We start from the raw sequence: 25493 nt of genomic DNA, 5'->3' as shown, positions 1-25493 counted from the left end.
ATATGGTAGTCCAGGCCCCTTCAGTCTGCATGTATAGCCGTTGCCCAGTGTCCCTTTCTTGACCCTCTTACACCCATCACATCAGGTTCTCTGTTATTATCTAGGCTGCTGTGGACCTTTCCACTTTCCTGGAGCCTTTCTTCTCTACTTCTACCAATTCCCCAAGAGACCCCCTTTCTTCGAGAAGCATTTACCAACAGCCTATGCTTTTTAGTGGGCATCTTTTCTTAACTGAGCAAACCATTGGACCAGTCCTCAGTTGGAAGTGGGAGCCATTCTTGATCCCACAGAAAGTTTAGAGACAGTGGAGCACTGGGCTGGGAGTTCAGGGACATCGCTTCTGGTCCAAGCTCTGCTGCCAACTTGTGTGGTGACTGCATGTGATTGAGCTGCTCGTTCCTTATCTGAAGAATTAGGAGCTTGGATAAAGATCCCTTTCAGCTCTGAGGTTTTTCCATATTCAAATTTGCTTTACAGTGATAGGAAGAACAACCCACTGATTTATGTACCTTTGGGTCAGAATTTGGCTGACTTGTAGCATCAGCAGTTTTACGTGAACAAAAATTTCAATTTCATTAGTACAGCCAAGTTAATTATGCTGGGTTGGCAGTGTATTCTGAGAGGCAGAATGGCCACGGAGCCAGAAGTCAGGAGGCCTGCACTGTCTTGCTGCCCTGCCACTAGCTGGAGGAGAGCAGACCAGCCAGAGGGAAGCCGGTAGACTTCTTGGACCTTCACCACCTCATTTCTAAACTGGAGGTAATAATAATAATAAAGTGTGCCTGTAATCCCAGCATTTTGGGAGGCCGAGGCAGGTGGATCCTGAAGTCAGGAGTTAAAGACCAGCCTGGCCAAGATGGTGAAACCCCGTCTCTACTAAAAATACAAAAATTAGCCGGGTGTGGTGGTGGGTGCCTGTAATCCCAGCTACTCAGGAGGCTGAGGCAGAGAATTGCTTGAACCTGGGAGGGAGAGGTTGCAGTGAGCCGAGATCACACCACTGCACTCCAGCCTGGGCAACAAGAGCGAAACTCTGTCTCAAAAAAAATAAATAAATAAAATAAATTAAAAAAATAAATAAAGTGTTTTCATTCACTTCAGGTTTGTTCTGAGGGATTAATGTATGTAATATAGCAATGATTTGATAGGTCATTATCAAAATGTAACTGAAAGAAAATTATCGGTATATCTATTTATCAAGATAATACAGGCTTTTTCTATTTACCTTGGGTGCTCTGCCCACCCCTAGATCCCTTTATAGTGTTTCAGTTTCTGTCCCTTTGTGTCCTGCCAGATGGATGAGATGGAAGAAGAACTACTATTTTATGAGAACCTCCAATGTACAAGGCACTGGCCATACGTGATTTTTTGTTTGTTTGTTTGTTTTTTAAGATAGAATCTTGTTCTGCTGCCCAGGCTGGAGTGCAGTGGCACGATCTCGGCTCACTGCAACTTCTGCCTTCCAGGTTCAAGTGATTCTCCTGCCTCAGCTTCCCGAGTAGCTGGGACTACAGGAATGTGCCACCACGCCTGGCTACTTTTTGTGTTTTTAGTAGAGATTGGGTTACACCACCATGTTAGCCAGGCTTGCCTTGAACTCTTGACCTCAGGCAATCTGCCTGCCTCGGCCTCCAAAAGTACTGGGATTACAGGCGTGAGCCACTGTGCCCGGCCCTGTTTTTTTTTTTTTTTCTCCTTACAACATTCCCGTAAGGAATAATTGTATTATTAGTTGGCATTCTTTTAGTTGTCAGTAACATAACTCTGACTCAAACTAGTTTAAGTTAAAAAAAATTGGTGCGGTACATTTATTTTGTTCATATAACATAAAAGTCAATGGGCATTCTGGCTTCAGGCATAGCAGGATCAGGGGGCTCAATGGACCCTTTCACATTGTTTTTCTTTGTCTCTCTAGTTCTTCTCTCAGCTTTTTCTGTGTTGATGTCATTTTTTTTTCTTTTTTCTTTTTTTTTTTTTTGAGATGGAGTCTCACTCTGTCGCCCAGGCTGGAGTGCAGTGGTGTGATCTCAGCTCACTGCAACCTCCGCCTCCCAGGTTCAAGCGATTCTTGTGCCTCAGCCTTCTGAGCAGCTGGGATTACAGGCGTGTGCCACCATGCCCAGCTAATTTTTATATTTTTTTCGTAGAGACGGGGTTTTGCCATCTTGGCCAGGCTGGTCTTGAACTCCTGACCTCAGGTGATCCGGCCACGTCGGCCTCTCAGAGTGCTGGGATTACAGGCATGAGCCACTGCACCCAGCCCTGATGTCATTTTTATGGTATATTCTTTCCACATGGTGAAAAGATAACCCCATGGCTAAGATAACTTCAAGCCATATGGCTTGTTTCTCAAAGAAAAGAGAAATAGACCATCCCTTTCCTAGTGGCCACATCAAATCTCCCATAAGGACCAGATCTGTTTCAGTCACATATCACCCCCTGGACCAATCACTCTATCCATAGGTATGGGGTCCATGGTTCTGGTTGGACAATCTAGGTTATGTCTATTATAGTCAAATCTGGCCTGGGGGGGCAGACTCAGGTTTTCCTGCAGCTTTTTTGGGTCCGTGAAAAGCTTGGTTAGCCCAGGCCAGACTAACCATGCCTCTGTTGATGGAACATTAGGGTATGTGAGAATTGGAAAGGGATCCAGAGGTCCCTGAGCCCAACCCAACCATGGCCAAACAAGAGAAGGGTCTTATCCTAGGTGGCGTGGTGAGGCAGTACCACTCCAAGTCCTTTCCTTTGCCTGTGCCACCTCTATCGGAAGGATTATGTAAGCTTCTCTTGTGGGAGCAACTGAAGGATCCTGGCAGAGAGAGGCACAGAAACTGTGGGTCACATGCAGACTACATCGGGCTGCCCCTGAGCTGCCCTATCTCTTCTATCTCTTTGTCTTCTCACTTCTCTGGGCCACTACTTGGTAATGTAGTTGAGATTCTGGCTATTCAGAGCCCCATTTCAGAGGGGGGCTAGAGTGGGGGTACCTCTGGGCTTAGCCAGTCCTCTGCCTTTTCTTTCACCTCTTTTTTCTAGGGAAGGTGGTTCCTGAGACAGAGTCTGCCCCAAATTATAAAATCAAACAGAAAAGACGTCAGAGGGAGAAGCAGGGTAACAGTGTCGCCAAAGAGGCCCCTTTCCCCACAAAGGAAGCCAGTGAGAGAGAACAGCCTCTGTTGACAGAACATTATGGGGGCCGCCTCACATCTGGTGTGGGCGGGGAGGAGGGGCTGCTGTGCCTGGCGGTGCTACTTCTGATGTCCTAAATGTGTCTCCAGAATTTCCCCCTCAACAGACTCTCTTCATGATGCCACTGCCAAGTCGTGAAAAATGGATCAAGGGCATAGGCTGGCTTCATGGAGGTCAAAGCAAGTAGTCATCATCTCATAGCTGAAAGAAAAAAAAGCTTTGCTTTTTCTGATTTGCCTATTTTCCTTTTTCTACTCTTCCTTGTTTGTAAGCGGAGGAGCTTGTTTGCAGTTGGTCACTGGATTTCTCTTCTGCAGCCCTGGTTATCATTTGCGCCATAGTTGTTGCATGCTCCTATGGCAGCTTCCTGGAGAGCTGACCTCTGTGCACAATGCCCTTGGCATATTCAGGGCAGTAGGTACCCTCCACATGTGGCCATGCCTCTCACTGTTTAGATGTGCCCATGGCTCCCTGACATCTATAGGAGAGAGCCCAAGCTTCTTCCATGACAACAAGAGAATGGCTGATCATTCCAGCATTTTCTCTTTCTGTTCCTTGTCACATTCACAGACACACCACACAAAACTGTTTGTGGATTGCAGGACACCCTACCCCTTACCATGTTTCTGTGCCTCTTTCCATGCAGTGCCCTCTCTCTGGAATCACCTGCCTCCACCCACCTTTCATGCAAACAATTTCTACTCCACCTACTTTCAAGATCCAGTTCAAATGTCACCTTCACTATGAAGCCTTCCTAATTTCCCCACAGCATGAATGACCCCCTCATCCATGCTCCTGCTCCTTTCCGTACCTTCTCTATTATATACCTCTTTACTAGAGTTTTTGCGTGTCTGTAGGGAGGTGGTATAGCAAAGGCAAAAGAACATGAGCTTTGCCTTTTGGTCTGGGTTTGGAACCTGCTGTGCCATGTATTAGCTGTATGTCTTTGCAGAAGTTATCTGACCATTGGGAGCCCTTTCTGTCTTTACTTGTAAATGAGCATAATTAAACTATGCTAAAGTATTTTGTTGGGGATGAAATGGACCAACCTGTGATGTGCCTGCCATGGTGCTTGGCACATGATAGTTCTCAAAAACTGGTAGGGTGGTAGATGTGGTTATTGTGATTATAAATGAACCATGAAATCTTAGCAATGAAAGAGACCAGGGGGGTCATTCTCATGCCTTCAAAGCCTGATTCCTATTCCTTTATCAGATTAACATCTAGCTTCCCCTTGAACTCTGGGACAGGTAGCTCACTTTCTTCCTAATCTTTTGTGATACTTAATTCTGACAGTGCAGAGGTTGGCTAGTCCATAGACTTAGTTACTCTGTGTGAATTTGCAGGAGTACTTTAAATTGTTGGTTATATGTATGTATGCATGCATACATGAATGTATATGTGCCTGTGCATATATATATATATGTATGTATGTCTATATGCATTTAGTGATGTTTGACCATGTAATGTTTCCTAAACAGTTTTACTGAAAAATCTGGGTTAGGAAGAAACAAAGGAAATTAAACTGTAAAGCAAAGTTGTGAGTGGCTTTGTGTTTTCTTAGACCTTTTGTTTCCAGGTCTATTTGCATCTGTTTCTTTTTGCTTGCCTCTGAGCAGAATGCTAGTAGAAATTGTGGCTTGTGGTGTTGCTGCAACTATCGAGCATACTTTGGCTGTGATAGATGAAGAGAGAACACAATCTGAGTGACGTAGTAACATGGTGCATCTAAAAATAGTAGTATTTTGTTGGCAGAGAGAAGACAAAGTTGTTTTCTAATGTGGTTTAGGAGCAAGGAATCCTTAGTTGTTTTGTGGTATTTTGGCCTCAGTTTTCTCATCTGTAAAGTGGGAGCATTGGGCACTAAGAGCTGGGGTAAAGAGGAGGCAGAGGTGGACTCTGTACCTGAGAACTAACTACTTCCCTTCCCCATTCAACTGGAGCCACTCTATCTTTATTTTTTAAAGCTGAGTTATGCATTTGAGTTCCTTATATTATTTAAAATAAAATATTCTGTTGCTTCAAAAATTTGAAAACCTCCAAACTGTGTTGTCTTTTGGGCTCCTTCCTGCTCTAAAGACTATTATGGCTGTAGATAAAGCAAAGTTATATTTTTCTGACTTTCTAATACACATTAATTTTGTAAGAAATTTTCTCAAATGAAACAAAATCTAGCTTCAAAAACTTAAAAAAAAATGTTTTTGGTCTTTTCTCTCTGATTTGCTTAATTGCAGCAAAAGTCGATTTCTTTCCTTTTTCTTCCAAAATTTGCTTTTCTCTGACAATCAAAATTCCACTAAGAGTAGGAAAAAGTCATAGATGTGGTATGGAGTGAAAGGTAAGTATCATGCTTAATATTCCTTTGTATATTTTCATCCTAGGCCAGTACTTAGAGAAACTATGACATAGTTAAAATGTGAATTCAGCATCATTAGTCTCTCTTTTCAGCAATTTCTTTTTCCAAGTCTCTCCAGATGACCTCAATGAATCATAAAGCTGAAAACAACATAAAAATATTTTTGCCTAAATGTATCATTTTATAGATGTGGAAAATGGGACTCTGTGAGGGGGATGTATTTGTATAGGATAAGGTAATTAGCCATAACTCAAACTCTGGTCTTTTCTAGTTCAGTTTTCTCTCTAGTTGGTCTAGGAAGCCTCCTGGTGCTTCAGTTTTCTTACTGTAAAATGGGAATGATAATAATAGTATCTACCTCATAGAATAGTCTCGAGTATTACATGAGAGTAGAACACTTAGAACAATGCTTGGGCTATGGAAAGTTCCTGATACTTGTTTGCTGTTATTATCATTATTGTACTTCCACATTGTGCCAGCAGCCTGCCCAAGGTGCACACACTAATGGAAATACCCCATTTGGGGACCATGCTGCTGTCTTCCATTCTCAAAACACGTCACTATAAAAATTTCCTCTTGTGACATTCTGTTTCCCCAGGGCACTGTTTCTCTGCTGGGTGACACTGGAAGGGTAATTGGTTTTATTCAGATAGATGAACTCCATGTTAAAATATTGCTTAATGTTACCATTGCCTAGTAATAATACCTTAACTCAGTGAAAATATATGCGCCTCCATAAACCTTAAAAGGCTGCCTTTAATGGGGCGACTTCAGATTTACCTGGCAGGTGAGTAGGTAAGTCGTTTTTCATCAAACAGGTCTTTTGTCTTACCTTGAGGTACCACCTTCTCTGCTAGAATGCATGGGGCCAGCCAAGCATCCTCATCACTCTCACCTCTAACTTCTGGAAAATGAATGCCAATTACGAAGTGGGTGAGCATTTATGATTTAGAGACCATTTTATTCCTTTGTTAAGGTCAGGTGAATGGAACTTTACTTGAGCAGTGAAGAGAAACTAGTCCTCACTTCTAAGTTTATCATGCTTTTGGGAAGCAGGTAATCATCTAATGGATAGGAAAATAATTCTGAGAGTGTGATGGAAAGAAGTATTACCTGTCATTGAGGAAAAATACTGTATAGGGCATGCCCCACCCTGAATCTCAGGAACCTTGAGAGCCAGGTTTGAAATAGCCTCTGGTGGTGGCTTCACCTAGAAGGAAGTTTGACGGACCCTTCTGTGATGTCGCTTGCAATCATCTTGGGCATGGATTCCCCCAGTCTTTGGTTCCTCTCTTCATCTGTCCTCCCTCCCTGACTCCCAACTTCATACCTGGTCCCGTTCTTCCAGAGCATTCTACCTTATTGACATTGTTCATGAACTAGGGGAACCCTGACAGTGAGTTGCAGCTTTGTGGAGCTGAAACTTTGTCACCATCCACAGCCGCCCAGCCAGCACCCAGGAGGGACCCTCTTGAGTAGCGTGTGATATTGATCTGAAGAAACTTACCTCCTCACTATTGGTATATTTTCTCCTTTTCTTCCGCACAAGAGAGAGAGGTGGGGGTGGGGGGGGAGAGGGAGGGAGGGAGGGAATGAGAGGGAGAGAGAGCGCGAGCGAGAGAGCCCCTTTAGCAAGAAAACATCAAGAGTTTTTGAGTGTGGTGTGTGGTTCCCTTCGTCCCCATCAGTCGCTTCAATATTTCAAAATGAACCCGGTTCTGTGGCGGGTGCGAGAGTGAGGCTGTGGGGGACCTCCAGGCTGAACCTCCGCGAAGCCTCGCGGCTTCTGCGTGCCCTGGCCCCGGGAGGATAAGGATTTCCCTTCCCTCCTACTTGCGCGCGGAGCCGAGCTCTTGTTGAGGTGAGGGTTCCGGAAGCCTACGCAGCTCCGCAGGTCGGTGGTGGCCGCGGCTGCCCTGCGGGGGTGAGTGTGCCCGGCCGGGGTCGGAGCCCAGCGTGTGCCCGGCAGACGGCGGTGCCCGCGCGCCCCTCCCTCCGCGCCCGCGGTGACAGCCCAGACGCCAGCCCGGGCGCTGACAGACGACTTTTCTCACTTGTCAGTTTTCTCGCTTGTCAGCAGAGCTGCTGGTAAGTGAGAGAAAACAGAAGGGCGCGAAGGCAGGCGCGGCCAGGGAGTGAGCGGGGCGCCGGGCGCGGGGCGGAGCTGGGTGCGCGGCGTCCGGGTCAGGCCCCACCGCCAGCGCCGGCTCCCGCTTGGCTCAGCCGCCGCTTTTCTCTCCCTTCTCACTTTCTTCCTCCTCCTCCTCACTTTCTCTCCTCCCCACCCAGCCCTCCTTTTCACCTCCAAACCCTTTAGCTGCGCGCTGATCGCTTCTGTGGCTTTGTTTGGGAGTAGGGGGAGCATACGAATAGACCCGAGGTGCTTTCTCTTGGAGCTGGAGCCCAATCCCAATCCCTATCTCTATCCCTATCCCTGTGCTTATCCCTGGGCATTAGCCCGGGACCATGGCTGGTTCCCGCAGCTGCCTCCGGGGCGCACCTGGGGCCGTGGTTTCCCGCGATCGGAGTCCGCTCTAAGTCGGAGTCTGGGGGCGCAGAAGGGGGAGCGCGCCGAGAAAGTGCCCGGCAAACGCGCGCCGCGCCTGGCTGGGCATCGCGAGCTGGGCGAGGAGACGGGGAGGGGACAGCCCAAACTATCTCAGCTTCACCGCCAGTGGTCACCTACCTGCAGCTATGGAGTCGCCAACCAAGGAGATTGAAGAATTTGAGAGCAACTCTCTGAAATACCTGCAACCGGAACAGATCGAGAAAATCTGGCTTCGGCTCCGCGGGCTGTAAGTATACCTATTTACTTCTCCTGCCCCATTTCCCGCTCCCATCCTTATTTTACCACACAGCCGCAGTCACGACTGCTCACCCCGTTCCTGCATGGGCCTTTAAATACAACCCTAGAAGTTCCACAACTGCTGCTCTGTTAATTACAGTCACTGCTACTTTTCTTCCAACACAGAGAGGGTTGTCTTTCTGTCTTAGAATGCCTTGCTGTTCCAAGTCATGCTTTTTTGGGGGGAAGGAGAGATGTCCTTTGATGAGTCAGTTACGGTGGCCCAATACTCAATGAGGTGTTTCTGATCCTTTTTGCCCAGGGAGAAAAGTTTGAGACCCAGACAGGGACTTTTAATTGAAGGAAGAATTTTTCTCTGCAAACTGCTTGCATACACTTGGGCAGGTGGTCCAAGAACTTACCAACAGTTAAAATTCAACATGCATTCTGGCTGCTACATTTCTTTTTTCCCTCTCCTTAGCCCAGTCGAACTTCTGATATTTCCTGGGGTTCTTTTTGGTGGAGAAATGTTTACTAGAAGGAAAGGCTCTTGTGGAGAAAGTGGGGGGCAGAAACGATATTGGAGTTTTCTTGCAATATTTGAACAGTGAAATAGAGTGGCCAGAATTCTAGTTGCCCTGATGGATGGAGATCTCTGAATTTCATTCACTTCATTGGGTTCTGTCTGTTTTTGGGTACTGAGGAGAGGTGACCTGAAAATACATGGTATTTTCTGTAAAAATATTTCATCATCAATGAACTGCTGGTCACTCCAGTCAGGAGCTTGAGGGATAGCTGTATATTCACAGCTTGCTCCTCAGTCACTGGGCAGGTCCCAAAGACACCTTCCATGACTACTAGATACTACTTTCATCAGACATTTGGCATCAGATATCTAGTGTGGTTTAAAAATATGGTTTTTCTCCAAGCATATTCTCTAGACATTCTGTTTCTAACAAGGGCACTGATGGGAAAACCAGCTTCCTGCCAGTTTGTTTGTTTTGCTGCTGTTATTGTTTTTGAAAGCACACACACAAACAAAAGACAAATAAAAAATGTGTTGATCTAAGTTAGCTTGATATTCAAAGTTTCTAAGGAGAAGCATTAAGGTAGTATGTGTTTCTTTAAGGGGTCCTTATTGACAGGTGCAATTTATAAAAGCCATTCCATATATAGTCCAAGTGAGCTTCATTGCCATTGATTTCAATGGGAAACCATGCCAAATAATTTGATTTTTGACTTGTCTAGCCACCGCTAGTGGAGACTGTAAATTTATTTGGAAACCTTGTCTCTGGCTGGCAGGCTTTCCTGACAGTTTAGATGCCTGCAACGCAGCAGCTCTCGGAGTGGTGTTTACAGTAATCTCATGTTATATTTAGTGAACATTACGTCCGATTGTATTGTGCTGCACACAGAAAGTTTGTTGTGTCCACAAAGTCTGGGCCCAAAGTGTATAATGTGAAAGTGTTGTCGAGCTGGATTCCTTGCCATGCTGACTAGAGGGATTCATATCCATACACCCAGGAACTTCTTCTCTTGGACTGCTTTTCAATTTAAACCGACTCCATGGAGACATTTGGGCTAGAGACAAGTGTTTGGTCAAATCAGCAATGCTGAGGCGGGAACTTGTGTGGAAAAGCATTAGCACTTACAACACTGCGTCGTGTAGCTTTCTCAGTTTCATATCTGCTAGGCTTCTCTCTCCAAGGTGTTGCAGTGTAATGTAACTACATTTTCATTTTCTAGTCTCTTGTATCTACTCAGAACCTAGTGCTTTTGAACATGAATAGTGTGGGGGTGATTATAGCTTCACTTTCTAATTTGAAAAGGAGATGCTATTATTTGTTATTATTATACATATTTTTACCAGTATATGATCCTTACCACTTCTTCTTCTTTTTAAACATAACAGCAGTGCTAGAATAAATAGCTAAAGACTCTGGAAACCAAAGCACACACTCTTTTATACAACTTGGAATAACATTTTTGCAGTCCACAACTTGGAATAACACTTTGCCGTCCACAAAATAGAAACCCTTAGGGGAAGGAAGGGTGTGTGCATATTTGTCCACACAACAGATTGTCAGTAAGAGAAAGGAAGCTGCTCTTTCAACATTTTAGAAAGCCTCAAACCATAATTGGATTTTCATACCAATATATTACCATGACACCTTTATAGAAAGGGCTCTGTAGGTGACCACAGATGGTCAGGAATTCAGTTCAGCTTGTCTGAGAGACATCTCACTTCAGGATGTGATCATCAACTCACGCCTGGATTATTCAATGGTATCGCATCTCCTTCTTGTTGGTATCGCCCGTATTTAATTTATTGTTGAATTTTTCATCTCCTCCATTAGAATGTAAGTTCCATGAGGACACATACTTACTCACTGCAATACCTAGAACAGCATTTAGCACATAGTAGATGCTCAATCAATAGGTGGTGAAGCATAAAAACCCAAATGTGAGCTTTTAAATATTAAAAATGAAGATAAATATATATTTAGGACAGCTTATGGCCGTGAGACCTGTCAACACAATGAGCCATGAGCTAGCTAGGATGCAGGTTTTATTAACATCATTGCCCAGGTTGGGGCACAGAAATCTAAACTGAAGTGGGAAATGGGCAAGATGTGTGGCAGAGTTGTGGCCCAGGGCTGAATCCCACTGTGGTGATCATGTGGGCTTTCTCTTTCCCTTCTTTATAGCCCCTCTTTCACACTGGTGAGAGGTAGTCTTTACCAGAGCAAGAGGATTTCTGTGGTTATCACCTGCAAAGAATCAACAGTCAAGTATATTGCAGGGAGGTGTCCCCTATACATTCCAACCCGTACCCATACCCTGCCATGCTTTATTTTTCTCTAGCACTTCCCACCATCTGAATGCTGTATAGTTTATTTATTTTTAGGTTTATTGTCTGTCTCCTCCAGCTAGAATATAAGCCCCATGAAGACAGGGTTTTTGGTTTGCTTTGGTCACTTGCTTTTGGTTTGCTTTTTATCCCCAGTGCCTACGCTTCCACCCGGTATACAGTAATACATATTTGAAACATAGAGCTGTTTTACATATTTCTCTAAGAATTAGGAAGAACTCTTAGCATTTTAGCATCATCAGCATACTAACAGTGCATCAAATATTGGAGATGTGAGTTTTAAACACTCTCTATCTTAGCTGGGATTATAGACACCTGCAAGCCCAGGTGTCTGTTATGATGATGGCGCCCATGCCCCTTGAGCGAGGTTCTGCACACTAACGCTCAGAGGCTAGCTGTGATTTCCAGGGAGGGTGCTGGTCCTCAGCCTTGCTCTGTGGCCCTGATGCTTCTTACGCACATGCTCCCATTTCTCTAAGTGAGAAGAAAACAAATACTGCACACCTGAGCTTTCTTAATTGGAACTCTCAGAGGGATGCTGTCCTCTTACTCTTCGGAGAGGAGCCTCATTTTTCCTTTTCCATAAACCTCAGTTCCTCCCAATGAGCTGTTGTCATATCTCTTTTCTCTGGAGGACTGGGTAGAGTTTTTGAGTCCCTCTGAATTACTTTTTTGTTACAGAATCTTCCAGTCAGGGAAACAGGGCTGTGGGTGTTCTATCTACCCCTGATGAAGCCTCATAGGGCTCCTTGGGCTTGAGCAATTGGGTTATGACTGTACCTTGGGTCCCGACCAAAAAGTTTTTCTATTGCCAGCCTGCTAGATGATGTCAGAAACGTGTTTCTATGCTGCATTTTTTAAAAACTGAGAGCAAGAGAGCAGGTTTTACTTATTCCTTGGCATTTATTATCACAATTATAATTATCTAATCTCATATATTTATTTTGCCCAACTATGAGGTAGTTGGTATAATAAATTTTATGCTTATATAACACTCCATGAAGATGATGATGCTTTTTTGCATTACCTAAAGTAACATTATTAATATAAAGGCAAGAGAATGGCTATTAAGTTAATAGACTGCAACAACTATTGTTTTTGTCTATGCAGCAAGCTTCCCATCCACCTTACTATGCTAACAGACTCTACTCCTCACCCCAGCATAGTACAGGACTGGCCAATCACAGAATTCACCTTCCAGGTAATAAAAGTTGGTTTCAAGTAGGGTATGGATCCCAAACAGAAGCATTAGAGTCCCTCATTGACATTTCTGTATTGGCTGTGGGAAAGGGAGGCTTTGCTTTTCTTCTGGACTTTCATGGGGCTGCCATTGGATCCATTTCCCACCTCATAGAGAAGACCTTTTATGATAGGAGGCAGTGAGGCTAGTGCTCAAAAGGAAGCAGAAAACACGGAGTGGGAATCCCTGGGTCAGCTCCTGGAGGTCCCAGTTCCTGTAGATGTGTCTCCAGTTCTGTCAGCTGTCCCAGCTACATGAGCTAGTTAGACTCTGTTTTTGCTTAGGATGTTTTGAATTTGGTTTCTCTGAAACAGTCTTAACTAATACCCTATTGATGTACAGAGAAGTTAAGTGACTCTTCCAACCTACACAGCAAAGATGAGGAGAAAAGCCATAGGCAACAAAGCCTGGACCTTTGGTTTTAAATTTCTTATTTAAGCCCTCTCTGTGTTTCTTTCTATATAACCTAATTTTTAAATGATATAATTAGTGTTCAGGCAACATGGGATTACTCAATTAACATTTACTGAGTGTCTATTAGGTGCCAGTCAGTTTGCTAAGCCCTGGGTTTGCAAAAGTAGGTAAGATACTTACTTGACTTTCAGCAATTTGAAGGCTAGTGGCAGAGACTGATATGAGTACCTGGAGGTGATGAATATAGTTCCAGGGGGATGCGGAGGAGGCTACGTCTACCTGGGAGGGCCCGAGAAGGTGTTACAGACTACAGTGAATTGTGTATTCATTCTAGGAGACTCATTAGAGTCATAAGGAAGAAACTTGCTTAGACTCTTTTCATTGATGTCAGCCTTTTGCAAAAATGCAAAGAAACCTTTTACAAAGATGAGAGAAAAACAAGGAGTCTTCCAGGCAGCCAAAAATAAACTAGTTGAGATTTCTGAGATGTTCTTATGGACTACCGGCAAAGCTGCTTGCACTTAACTGAGATATGGCTTGTGTTCTAGTGAACCTTCTCTATGTTCACCATTCATTGAGAATTCCCTAAGGAGAGAGTATGGTTGGGTCTATTTGCTGTCATGCAACATGGAGCTATTGGAGATAAATCTCACCACCTCCCCCTCACTGGCCCCCGGCCCCTCCCCCGCCACCGCCGTTCGGTCAGAAGTAGTTGGCCCCTGAATTGGTCTGGGTAACAGGATTACCTTCTCCTACTAATCAATTCCCAAGAGCCTTACTTTCCTTAAAAGGTTAATGTGTGGTATCCTCTTGCAGCTCATCTAGTGCAGTACTGAGGGACAGATAGAAGTGTAGTCATGAGAGGTGATGCTGGAAAGGAAGGCAGGGGCTGGGTAGTGATACATGACATTTAAAAATTTTACTTTTTGTTTTACTCAAAATTATGTATGCTCATAGTTTGAGGAGGTGAGTAATTGAACACATTTTACTATACAACAAAAAAGTGCTGTGTTCTAGGTGTTCTTTCATATCTTCTAGAGAAATATATATATATTTTATGATACATAATATTTTTAGAAGTTTGTGTTTTATCCTTTCAGTTATAAGAAATTGTTAAAAGATGTTAAGCTGGAGAGTAACAAAATTAGATTTGAATTTTAGGATTGTAATTCTGGAAAAAGGGTGGAGGACAGATTGGAGATGCGACTCGAGGCCTGGAGACCAGTTGGGGAAGATGCCTGATTTGGGGTAGCGCTGCTGAAGATGAAAGAACAGGGGGCATGTTTGAAATGAGAATTGACAGAACATAGATTTAGAGTAGAGAAAGAGGAGCTGTTGTCTTCTGAGTTCTTTCAGCTTAGATGTCTCAGTGAATTTGGTGTTATTTGCCTCGTTAGGGACTATGGAGATAAAAGCAGGCTAGGATAAAGCAGAATGATAAACTTGGGTGTAGATATGTTAAATTGGTAGCCTCTGGAATGTTCAAGTAGCTATTGGTGATGGCAATATGGAGCCATGGAGAGACCTTTGGCTTGGAGTGGTGGGTCTGAGAATCTTGGTTCTTATTATTAAATCCTTGCAAGGAGATGACCCAGGGAAGAGGGCATTGACCTGAATCTTACCAGAAAAGCAATTCCAGGAGAATACTTTAAAAAATTGTTGTTTGTTTCCCCCAGATTACATATTTAGTGTATTAACTGGTCCTTTTACTCTCCCATTCAATTGGAATTGCCAGATCGTTCAGCATATTTTTATTGGGTTTCCATTATGTACTAGGTGCTAGGAGCTTCAGAAGGGATATGAAAATATCAGAAGAAAATCCTTACCATCAGGAAACTTAGAATATATTGAAGGAAACAAGATACTTCTTATACATGTGAAAAGGTTAAAAATCAACAACAAAAAAGAGGGCAATAATTAATTGCTGACTAAGTGATGTGGACGCTACATGCTAGGATTCAGAGAAGGGAGACATTTGTGTTTGAAGGATTGTTTTCGAGTCTTTCTTTTCTTAATAGAGATCAAGTTAAATCTCTCTGAAATACATTCTTAATGTATATTAAAGGGGGAAAATGTGAATATCAAAAGAAGTAGATTCTCACATTTACAGTGAAATTTTCTTTACTTGAATACTCATGCAGCTTACTAGTACATCATCACTTGATTATTGTAATTTGGTTATGCTAGTGTATTAGTTAATTACAACTCAATATTTAGCAGCAAAGTGCTTAATATTTTGACTGAGCTTTACAGCATTCCTCTGTCAGTTGGGAAGCAGCCCTCAGCAGAGAGGTTTCTGCATTACCATCTCTAGTTTTCAATCTTTAATTTTCTTTGGCTCATGGAAGACTACTTTCCTTGGTTTCCATTTCCCCACATGGAAGGAAAGTGTTTATAGGACCTATCTCCTGGATTTTTGAGAAACAACTAAAAGAAATAATTGTTATTAGGTTAATGCAAAAGTAATTGCAGTTTTTGCTATTAGTTTTAGCGGCAAAAACCGCATTACTTTTGCACCAACTTAACAAATATAAGGCACATTACAATAGACTGGGACAGCTTTGAGAATGACCATCATCGGAGTTTCCCACTAGCAATAAAAATGAATTCTACAACAAATGCAACACTCTATTTCTGGAGGAAGTATACTGAATTCGTGTAAAGTGTTGGTATTCTTCAGGCTTTTATTGTACTGTTTATACAGAGTCCTCTTGACAGCTGTTATTAAACAAAATAAATGAGTCTTAATGACCGTAAGACAAAGCTAGATGTTCCTAGCTTGTGAGATTATGAAAAAACTAAAGAGAATCATTCCATCCAGAAGATATAAAAATTGATCATTTTAGGTAATGAGTTTTGTTCATATAGTTGAAGGAATACACATCTGTATGCAGAAAATTCAGTCATTCACTCACTTACCAAATATTTCTGTGGCACTTACTATGTGCCTGGTGCTGTGCTAAGCACCAGGGAATTAGTGGGAAACAAGACAAAGGCTCCCTCCCTCGGGGGATGTTCAGCCTACAGTAGAGGAATATATTAAACAATATTTCCATAAATTACTACCTGCTGTGACAAGTGCTGCAAGAAGTCCAGCACAGGGAGCTGTGAAAACATAGAAGAGAGGACCCAAACCTGGTCCGGGATTCAGAGAGGGCTTCTCTGAGGAAAAGAGATGCATGCTGAGACATGAAGATTATGTAAATTGTAGTTAAGTAGAGTTAGGGAAGCGTATTCTAGGCATTTAAGGCCTGGGATGTTTATACCTGTAAAGATCTAAAGACAAGAAGGAGCATGGCCCCTCTGACAAAATGAAAGAAGGCCAAGTGGCTGCAGCGCAGACTGGAAGGAGGCGAAGGCTCCAGACACAGCTGGAGAGGAGCCAGGTCCGACTTCATCCACCAGGGGGCCTCAGCAAGGGGAAGCCATTATCAGTAGGCATGGATGTGAGAACTTTTTAGGAGGTAGATCCAACAGGACTTGGATATGGGGGATGAGGAAGAAAGTGGAATCAAGGTCAACTCGCAGGGTTTTGGCTTGAATCCCCAGGTTCTTTTTTCTTAGATTAGGATCACTAAGGGAGGAACATGTTTGCAGGTCTTGTCGTGAGTGGGAACAGAATGAATGGGGGATAGAGAGTTCAGTATGAGATGAGTTCAGTGTGGGACATACTGACTATGAGGGGAGATATGGGGAAGGCAAGAGCAGTTGGATAAGTGAGTCTGGAGATTAAACAGGTCTGGAGATATAATCTACAGCCCAGCAAAGTAAGCAGAAAAATTCTGTGTATATCTGAATGATGCCAAATTAATATATCTATAAACTTTGTAAGTAGAGAATACAGTTTAGTGTGACCCCTAAATAGTCTGAAGGAAGGTTTCAGAAGACCAAAAATTTATGTATATTTTCTCATTGGCATTTACTTGTTCAAAATATCGGCATTTACTTAGGCCAGCTAATAATCATAACTTTACTTGAAACTTATATTGACTACTTGGTGTCATGCCCATCAAAACATAGGTTTGGAACAGAGACAGAAACCAGTATGGTCATTCCCAGTATTCCAAGGGCAGAAAGAGGCCATGACCCAGGGAGCCAAATGGGATGAGCCCTCATCACGGACCTTCTGGGAGGTAGAGGGCACATGCCATGGGGCTGAGACCTGAAGCCTGGAGCCTAGCCCACTGCAGAAGGGCCAAGTGAAGCTTGGCTGCGTGGAGGCTCTCTGGCTCTGGCAAGAGGCCTTTCTGCAGTTTAGGCTCCATTGAGGGGGCTTGGCCTCCCTGTGCCTGCTCCAGAGGTGCCTCCATGGATATGGCTGGGCCTTGTCTCCTGGAGCAGTCCACAGTTCTGGCCACAGTGCTCACTCACTGTACCACCTCTGCCCATTCGTGCCCTTTCTCTGCTCTTTAAGGCCTTCCTTCTATTTCTACCCAAATCCAAGGACCCATTGCAAGGACCCGGTATTCAATATTCTGCCAAAATACAGCTTTCCTTTCCCTTAAGGCCACCAGAAGAGCAATAATTTAGACAATCAGTGTGAGAGTGCATGGAGCATTTTGTCTGAAAGTCACAATTGGATATCCAAAGACCATTAAACTGTTGTTTATCCAGATTCCAACCAAAGAAAATGCTTAAAAAACAAGACTTTTCCTACACTCTAGAGATACATCTAGTAAATATGGTAGTGAAAGATTAATCTTTGAAAGCTCCTTCCAGATGTTTTAGGAGTAGTTCAAATTCCGACTGACATCCTGCCACTTGTTTTCATTTGTCTCTCTGACTTTTGTCTAAGGATGACCCACAAAAGTTTATTGCATTTAGTATACCATTCCATGTGGGTGTCACTGGAAACCGTGTCTGCTAACTGTGAGGAATTTAAACACTTTCATAAATAAGGCCTTTCCTAGCTCATTAGTGAAATAGAAGGATTAATTATCATAAATCAAGCCTCATAAATGTTGTTTCAGAACTGCCATTCTGACTATAAAATCACTGACTGAAATTAGTCATTGTTAAAAAAAAAATGAAAGAATCGTTCAAAGCACCAATTTCTGGGAGATTTGGCATAGTTTCAGTGAAGGTAACTACTATAGCTCAGGAAAATTTGCTTCCAATGCTCATCTGATTTCAGTTGACAGAAGAGCTCAAAATGGTCCCAAGAAATGCATCTGCTAGTTGGCGCTTTTTTTCCCTGTATTTTGGACAATGGGCTCATTTTGCCATATTTAAATTGGTGAGATTTATAGAGCGTGTGTTTAGGGAGGCTTACACAGATGATGCTACTACAAGATAGGATTTTGGATGAAATAGGAAGGACTCATGCTCCCAAGGAGCCATGGCACTGATTCAAATTCACCTGGAATTGTAAATGACCAGCAGCTGCTTTCTGCCAGGAGTCAGTTTTGATAAGAGTTGGGAGGAAGGGCACAGAGTGGGGAGAGGGAAGGAACACTGCAGGAGTGGGTAGGCAAGACTTAGAAAAATTAGACTGACATTGAAGTGAAACTCAGCAGAAGATTACAGTTTTTGTTCTGGCTAAATCTACAAGGGGAAAAACAAAGCAGAGAATTGAAACAGCTCTGTGGATAATTCAATTAGAAAAAACCCTACTCCTCCCCTAATTACAGGGATAGATCTGTGAAGAGTGAGATTTTGTCTTAATCCTTTGGATTTATATCTACTTTGGCAGTGCCGTCACAGATATTAAGAGATAGTTTTGCTTTTAGCTTTTCTTATTGATGTTTATTTAAGTAGGAGACGGGCTCCCAGGAAGAAGGTCGTAAAAATTGCTTCCATTCCCACCCACACAGTTTTGCAGTACTTATAACACAGCAAGTGGTTGTAAATACGTGAATAGAGGACTAAATCAGTTATGCAAAAAACGTACTACTTGGGCTTCCACAAGCATGACATTTGCTTTCTATTTTCTTTCTCTAAAAACCTTTCCCTGTTTTTTCCTTGGTGCCACTGATTAGCTCATTGCCCAGCTTTAAGCAAAAGGCTTTTAGCTAGAAGGAAAGGAAATTGTGTTTGGTTTGCTAAAAAAAAATCTTGCCTTCCAAAGGAAGAGATCAGCTTTCTTTGGGGAGGGGTCCCATTTAGGGCTTCTTAAATAGTAGTCCAAGTGCTGGAATTTTTAATCCAGGCTCATGAGAGAAGCAGGCATGAGCAGCAGATTTGATTTCTGTTTCTGGCCAGCTGTCTGCAGGCAGCCGAGGGGATGCGGAGGGAGATCAGTGAAGAGTGGGGCTTGCTTTGGGAGGACAGGAGCACTGGGGCAGCCTGGGTCTGCCATGTGAGTTGGTATAGCCCCAGGTGGGGCTTCCTGTGGGGTTGTTTAGTTTGGAGTTTGTTACCTTCTCCTAGGTTTCTCTACTTTCCACTGCCTGGCCAGCACTAGATAGAAATGCACTTGCTCCTAGGAAAGAGTAAAAAATTGACTGTCTTATTTACATCTCTGCTTCAGATTTGCATTCTCCCATTCTTTAGGGTCACCATCCCCACCCCCAAACCACACTGTCAAAGGCTTCCTTCATGTGAATTTGATCCATCACTTTTGGCTAAACATACTGGAGTCCTCTATGTTTGGGAGCTGGCTATCTCTGAATATGATCTTCCTTTTCTAAGATAATTCAATGACAGTATGAGTCTGTAGAACAATTTTCTCTACTAGAAAACCTAGCTAATAAATTCCCTACAATTTTTGTTTTTGTTAGTTTTTCTTTCCTAATGATTGGGCTGTTCAAGGTAAAAATGAGGTTTTTTTTTTCCATTTTATAATCTTTTGTTGTTGTTGTTGTTGTCTTGCTTTGGACTTTTGGCCAGGCAGGAAAATGAAATCATTGTGCACATGGAATTTCATTTTGTAGCTCATCAGTTAAATATTCGAGCTAGTAAGACAGGAGATTCTCTTACTCTATTATCTCCTTTCTCACCCTTAAATATTCTTGTGGAAGGTGTCAAGAGACCACCAGTTTATGTATATATTTTTCTCATTAGCATTTACTTGTTCAAAATATGGGAAAGGCCAGGAAGCAATGGATAGCTTTGCAAAGTTAGTTTTTAATACATGCATCATGGAAATGAAATCACTGATAGGAATGAGAAGAAATGTACAAAGACCTTCCATTCTCAGTAGCACGTAGATTAATTCATACAAATGATGTAAGAGATCCATTAGAAGTTTCTAGAGATATCCAATTCTTTCCAACCTGTACCCTGCATGCCAGTGAAAAACAAAACCAGAGGATCAGATGATCTTTCAGATCCTCACTCATTTCATGGTTATTTGTGACATTTTATCTCAGTCCACTTTCCCATGAGTGAAACACATGTGATCTGTACTCGTGAGAACCTGTAGTTAACTATACGAGCCTTGCTGTGCATTTTGTTTTTATCTGAGCCTGTCGTTCAATGTCCTATCCCTTGAGAGAACTGAGGGCTGAGAACCAAGCTTTCCGAAGCGGTCTGTGTGTCGGCGGTGGTAGTGGTCTCTGGAGAAAAGAATGGAGACAGGATAGGACTTGGAGAAGAGTGAGTCATTGTTACCCAGAAACCCTGGAGAACACTGAAGGCAGAACTAGAATTTGCATTGTGTGTATGCAGTTGTTGCATATTCAACTTCCCATACCAGGAAATCTTGTGCGCAACTGGGAGGTATCTTTCAGTCAACTTAGAAACAGAGCACAAGTTTTGGTTTTTCAAAGCCAGCTTGTTAGAATATTAAGCCTATTTATAAACCTCATTATTGCAGCACCCATATGGCTGTTGTTCAAAGATACTCACTTTAAAAAAGTGAAAGACTGCCAGGCGCTTCATAATTTAGCATCAATGTTTAATCGACTCTCACTTATCCAGGCTATTAGAAACAATTTCCAAATCATCTGTTTGATGTTGGAGTACTTGATGCTTACATTTGACTGCAGGTGTGCCCAGTACTCTGGGAACTCCTAGCCATCAAAAAGCAAATAAAGACCCTTAAAAGCATCCTTGCTCCCACCTCACTATTGTTTCTCGCTGTTTGCCTGCTTATCTTTACTTTGCCCCTGACTGTGGACAGAATCACCCCTTAAGCTTGCTTAGTTTCATTCTTTATCTCCCTGACTGAGGGCAGGAGAAGGAAAATGAAGTTCGGGGTCTAGAAGCTTCCACTTTATGACACTGCCGTGGAGAGCTTTGGGGAACCTATTTAAATACTGGAGGTCAGTGCTCTTTGCCCTTTGATGATGCTCCTATTTCAGAATCTGCCTGTCAGGATGTGACCAGCTGCCTGTAAATGGACCGAAGCCGTTGAGGGGGGTTTTGGGGTTCATGTCCCCTGTTGTGCACAAGTGCACGCACACACACACATGCATCATTTAATACTTCTTGGGTAATCCACAGTTCCATTGAAACATTCCGGACATAAACAGACATTAAGACTAGTGGTCTTTTAATTTACTTAAGAGCTAAATGAGTATGGGTTAATCAATAATTCTAGCCATAGCACATGAGATCTCCGCATTGAGTTACAACTTCCTGAGACTGCTTAAGGATGTGTGTAAGCAAGTCACTGGGCTCAGTTTTTAGGGAGTTATTGATAAAAAGGACTTTTTTTGAAAGATAATTTTAGATATTTCCAAGGATTATTGTGATATCCAGTTCATAACTATCCAGTTTTACTTTCTTTTCTCCTGCCTTTTGGGCAATGGCTCAGCTTTGACATTTAAGGGGAGTGTGTGGCTCTGCTAGGTTAAGTGGGACATTGCTGGGGTGGGTGGCAGGGTGTACAGGCAGGCACACAGCCCCTTAGGCATGGGAAAAGCTGGGCAGTGTTTCAGCTCATTCTCCTCTTAGCAGAACTGAGATTAGCACCTGCTTTCTTTGTGGTTCAAGTGTTCCAAGATAAGGAAAATTGGGAGTATCCAATTTTTCCATTCTGGAAAAGCAATCTTCAACCTTTTTTTTGTGACTTTTAAAATCAATGAAAGATTTTTGATCAAGTAAGTTTTGAAAACCTACTGAATTATAATGCCATTATTATTTATGCAATACTACTGTTTTTAGTACAGTAGCTGACGCTTGAGCATTTCCAGGATGCCCAGCACTATGCTAAATGCCCTGCAGTCATCATTACATTTAACTCTCACATCACCCCGTAAAGCAGGCACTGCTGTTACCCAAATTTTACAGATGAGGAAACCAGTGGTTGGAGAAGTGATATAAGTTGCTAAAGGTCATGCAGCCTGTCGGACACAATAAGTTGGAGAAGGGCTTAAAGCTCAGGCAAGTGATCTTAAGCAGTATGCTGTAATGCCTCCCCTTAGAAAAACAGAAATGACAAACAGATGAAGCTGTGTGTGTGTGTGTGTGTGTTTCAGTGAGAGAGAGAGAGAGAGAGAGAGAGAGAGAGAGAGAGAGAGAGAGAGAATGGTAGAGCCCATTCCAGGGAACAGACTTTGCAAAGTGCCACTCTAGACCTTCTTTGAAGTGGTGTCCTCAGCCTGGCCTTGTGAAGATGCCCTTGCCTTCTCTCCCAGCATGAAGCTGGCCTCTCCATCTCCCACCCTGCCAAATTTGCCAGGTCCCAGAATGCAACAGCTCTTTGTCATTCTCTACTTTCTACATCAGCTTGGTCTAGCTACATGAAATCTTGAGATTTGTAGTGTGTTGTTTCAAGTTTCAAAATATTACAAATTTAAATTAAGTTTTAGAAACAAATTTTAAAAACAAGCCAGGAATGGTGGCTCACGCCTGTAATCCTAACACTTTGAGAGGCCGAGGCAGACAGATCACTTGAGGTCAGGAGTTCAAGACCAGCCTGGCCAACATGGTGAAACCCCATCTCTACTAAAAATACAAAAATTAGCTGGGCATGGTGGCATGCACCTGTAATCCCAGCTACTCAGAGGCTGAGGCAGGAGAATCGCTTGAACCCAGGAGGAGGAGGTTGCAGTGAGCCGAGATTGCGCCACTGCACTCCAGCCTGGGCGACAGAGTGAGATTCCCTTTCAAAAACAAAACAAAGCAAAAAAAAATTCCCTTTGTCTTTCAGATTGCGAGTCAGGGATTCTGTTGAAGTTCTTAAAAATAGAAGGCCAAGAATAAACTGGGGTTTTTTTTCCAGCTCATTTCCTGCATTTTGGTGGACAGAATGCAGTATGTTTTATTGTTATTAATTTTATTTTGGTTTTATCTAGTGTCTAAGTTTCTTGGTGGAATCTTTTGCCTTCTTTGTATACATTCCTTAATTTTCTTTGAAGACTTCAGAATTTGCCTTCTGTCTCAGCCACTTTAAGGTTCTGTATCCTTAGGCAAGTTACTTAACCTCTCTGAGACTCACTTCTGTCAAGTCGAAAGTAGGCAGAACCTCTCAGGGTTTGCAGGAGTTGTAAGTGAGTTAACTTGTGTAAGAGGAATGGAACAGAGGAGGTGCTCAACAAATGTGAGCTCCCCAGCCTTCTCATTGCTTTCCCTCTGTGTGTAGGAAACCACAGCTGTGGTGGATGTCCTCACTGCTCATTATAAATCATTGCTTAGTAGAAGGAAAAAGAATAAACAGAAAGCATTTTTGATCAATTTTTGGGTAAATGCATTCATGAATTCATTAACAACATATTGAGCAGTTGCCATGACAAGGAAGAAACGCTAGCAGATGTCAGGTAAGCCATCATTCTTTCCATAAGAATAACAGATCATGACCATGAGCAGTCATAAGTGCAATGTGGTGGGTAAGCTCTGGCCACTATGGGACACATAGAAGGAGTGTTACCCAGTTTGGGAGGCCCTAGAAGGTCTTTGGAAGTGATGTTTCAGTTGAGAACTGAAGGATGAGTAGGGCTCAGTCAGGCCTCACCAATCTTGCCCATTCAAAATAATCTGAGAGTTGGATCTTGAGTAATTTTTATGAGTTGCATTTTCTCTTGTGCTTTAAGAGCTGACCTCCAAACTCCATTGTAAGATGATACCATTTGGGTTGATTTTAGGGCTATGTCTAAATGGGAGAAGATTGAAGGGGGAAACTTTACAATATCTGAAGCTAAGAATATATCTATGAACGTGGGGAGTGTCAGGAAGGTGAGTTGGACTGAAAATCAGACTTCTGGTCTGTCTTTCTTTGGGTCTACCAGATGCACGACCCATCTTTTGATGTGTATGGGTGACAGTTGCAAATAGTTCATTTATTTAGCCAACCATGTGCCAGTTAACGTGCATGCCCTTGGGATAGATATAGAGATGCATATGACAGACCTCTGACCTCAAGAAGCTCAGAACTAGGGACCAAGGGGCCTAAAAATCTTAGAATGCCTCTTACATGGCAGGCACACTACATGACAAATTTAATACACTATCTCATTTGAGATCATCTCATCCATTTCATTGATGCAGAAATGAAAGCTTGATTTAGCACAGAGCTTGCCTGAGGTCTCATAGCTAGTGTGGGTGAAGTTAGGTTTTGAGCCAGGTCTATCACACTCCAGAGCCCTGTTGCCTTTCCACAAAATCACAGACATGAGACAATGCAATGCCACGGAGAACGGTGTCAGAGAGGTGTCAGCATGCTGTGGGAACACAGAAGAGGGTGCGTAATGCGGCTTCCCACAAGAGGTGACACTCCCCCTGGGTATCATTTTTTTCTAAAATATATATTTTATTACTCTTCCCACTTAACTCTGTCCTTAGCACTTGCCAGCCTTATTTCCTGCTACCTCACTCTATAGTCCCTGCTTGCTGGACTGGTTTGAGACCATGAGGCATGCCCTCTGTTTCTGCTTGCTGTATACTTCCATATTTCTTCCTGCTGACATTTCACCCATCAATCAAGACTACCTCTTTCACAAAGCATCCCTTGTATTTGTTGTTAAAATAACACTTTAGGTGCATGTCTTAACTTCCTTTTTAGAATTTGCGCTCTTTCAGAGAGGGGATCCTACAGAGTTATGAGGATTAGCAAAGTATATTAAGTGCTTATTGCTAGTAGGTGCTGAAAATGAAGCGTTTCTTATTTTTGTTTATCTTTGATTCTTTCAGAACTCCCAGCAGTGCCTTTATAGATTTCTTTGGCAAGTATTGGGAGAATTCTGTGGAAACCAATAGCAAGGGCTGTCTTCTTCTGACCTCTGAAGATGCTGTCTGCTGATAGGATTAGTTGGGCTTCTGAGTAGAGGCTAGGGGCATTCTTCTTTTCCAACTGCCTCCTTGCCTTTGGTCCCTGTATACGCTCAATGGGTTATTTTTTCATCTTGCCAGTTGTGCCTTAGATCAGTTTGTTAGGCTGCTGTGCTAATGAGTCCAAGGGCACAGGTCACACCCACAGCTCACTATGCTCCATGGCTGAAGGTGAAGCCTCTGCCCTTGGCTGCTGCCTGGAAAGTGTGAGCTGTCATTGGTGACAGGGTCCAGGTGTGAGAGAGTGATTGATCAGTGCACATGCATCATAGCTTTTGGGGAGAGTATGAGGTAAACCACACAAAGAACTTGCCCTTGGGGAGCTGATGTTCAGGTGAATTATCTCATTTATTTCTCATAACAAGGTCTCAGAAGAGGGGCTCTGATTCTTCCCACTTTATATGCAAAGAAACTGAGGTTCAGGGGGATTTAATAACTAGTCCAGCATTGTAAAGCTAAGTGCTAGAGCCAAGATTGGAACATAGAT

The 25493-nt window shown here is 43.0% G+C and overlaps 1 protein-coding gene across 10 annotated transcripts in view; it reads left to right on the top strand.

Moving 5' to 3' along the window:
* PDE1C (phosphodiesterase 1C) overlaps window positions 1-25493 on the top strand; it is a 593630-nt gene that overhangs the window by 220598 nt on the left and 347539 nt on the right. Inside the window, exons 1-2 of one of the 10 annotated variants that reach the window (XM_016957238.4) lie at window positions 7522-7633; window positions 8238-8340. The exons of 7 other annotated variants lie outside the window; for them this stretch is intronic. In XM_016957238.4, coding sequence (XP_016812727.2) covers window positions 8240-8340 — 101 coding nt within the window. In that variant the 5' untranslated portion in view covers window positions 7522-7633; window positions 8238-8239. Of the gene's footprint in view, window positions 1-7521; window positions 7634-8002; window positions 8341-25493 lie in introns of those variants that run through there. 2 more of the 10 variants (XM_016957240.4, XM_003318245.7) reach the window with 2 other exon arrangements.

The sequence above is a fragment of the Pan troglodytes genome, chromosome 6, assembly GCF_028858775.2.
Source record: "Pan troglodytes isolate AG18354 chromosome 6, NHGRI_mPanTro3-v2.0_pri, whole genome shotgun sequence".
NCBI lineage: Eukaryota > Metazoa > Chordata > Mammalia > Primates > Hominidae > Pan > Pan troglodytes.
The sequence above is the reverse complement of the archived record's forward strand: the minus strand, read 5'-3'. Positions and strand labels throughout refer to the sequence as shown.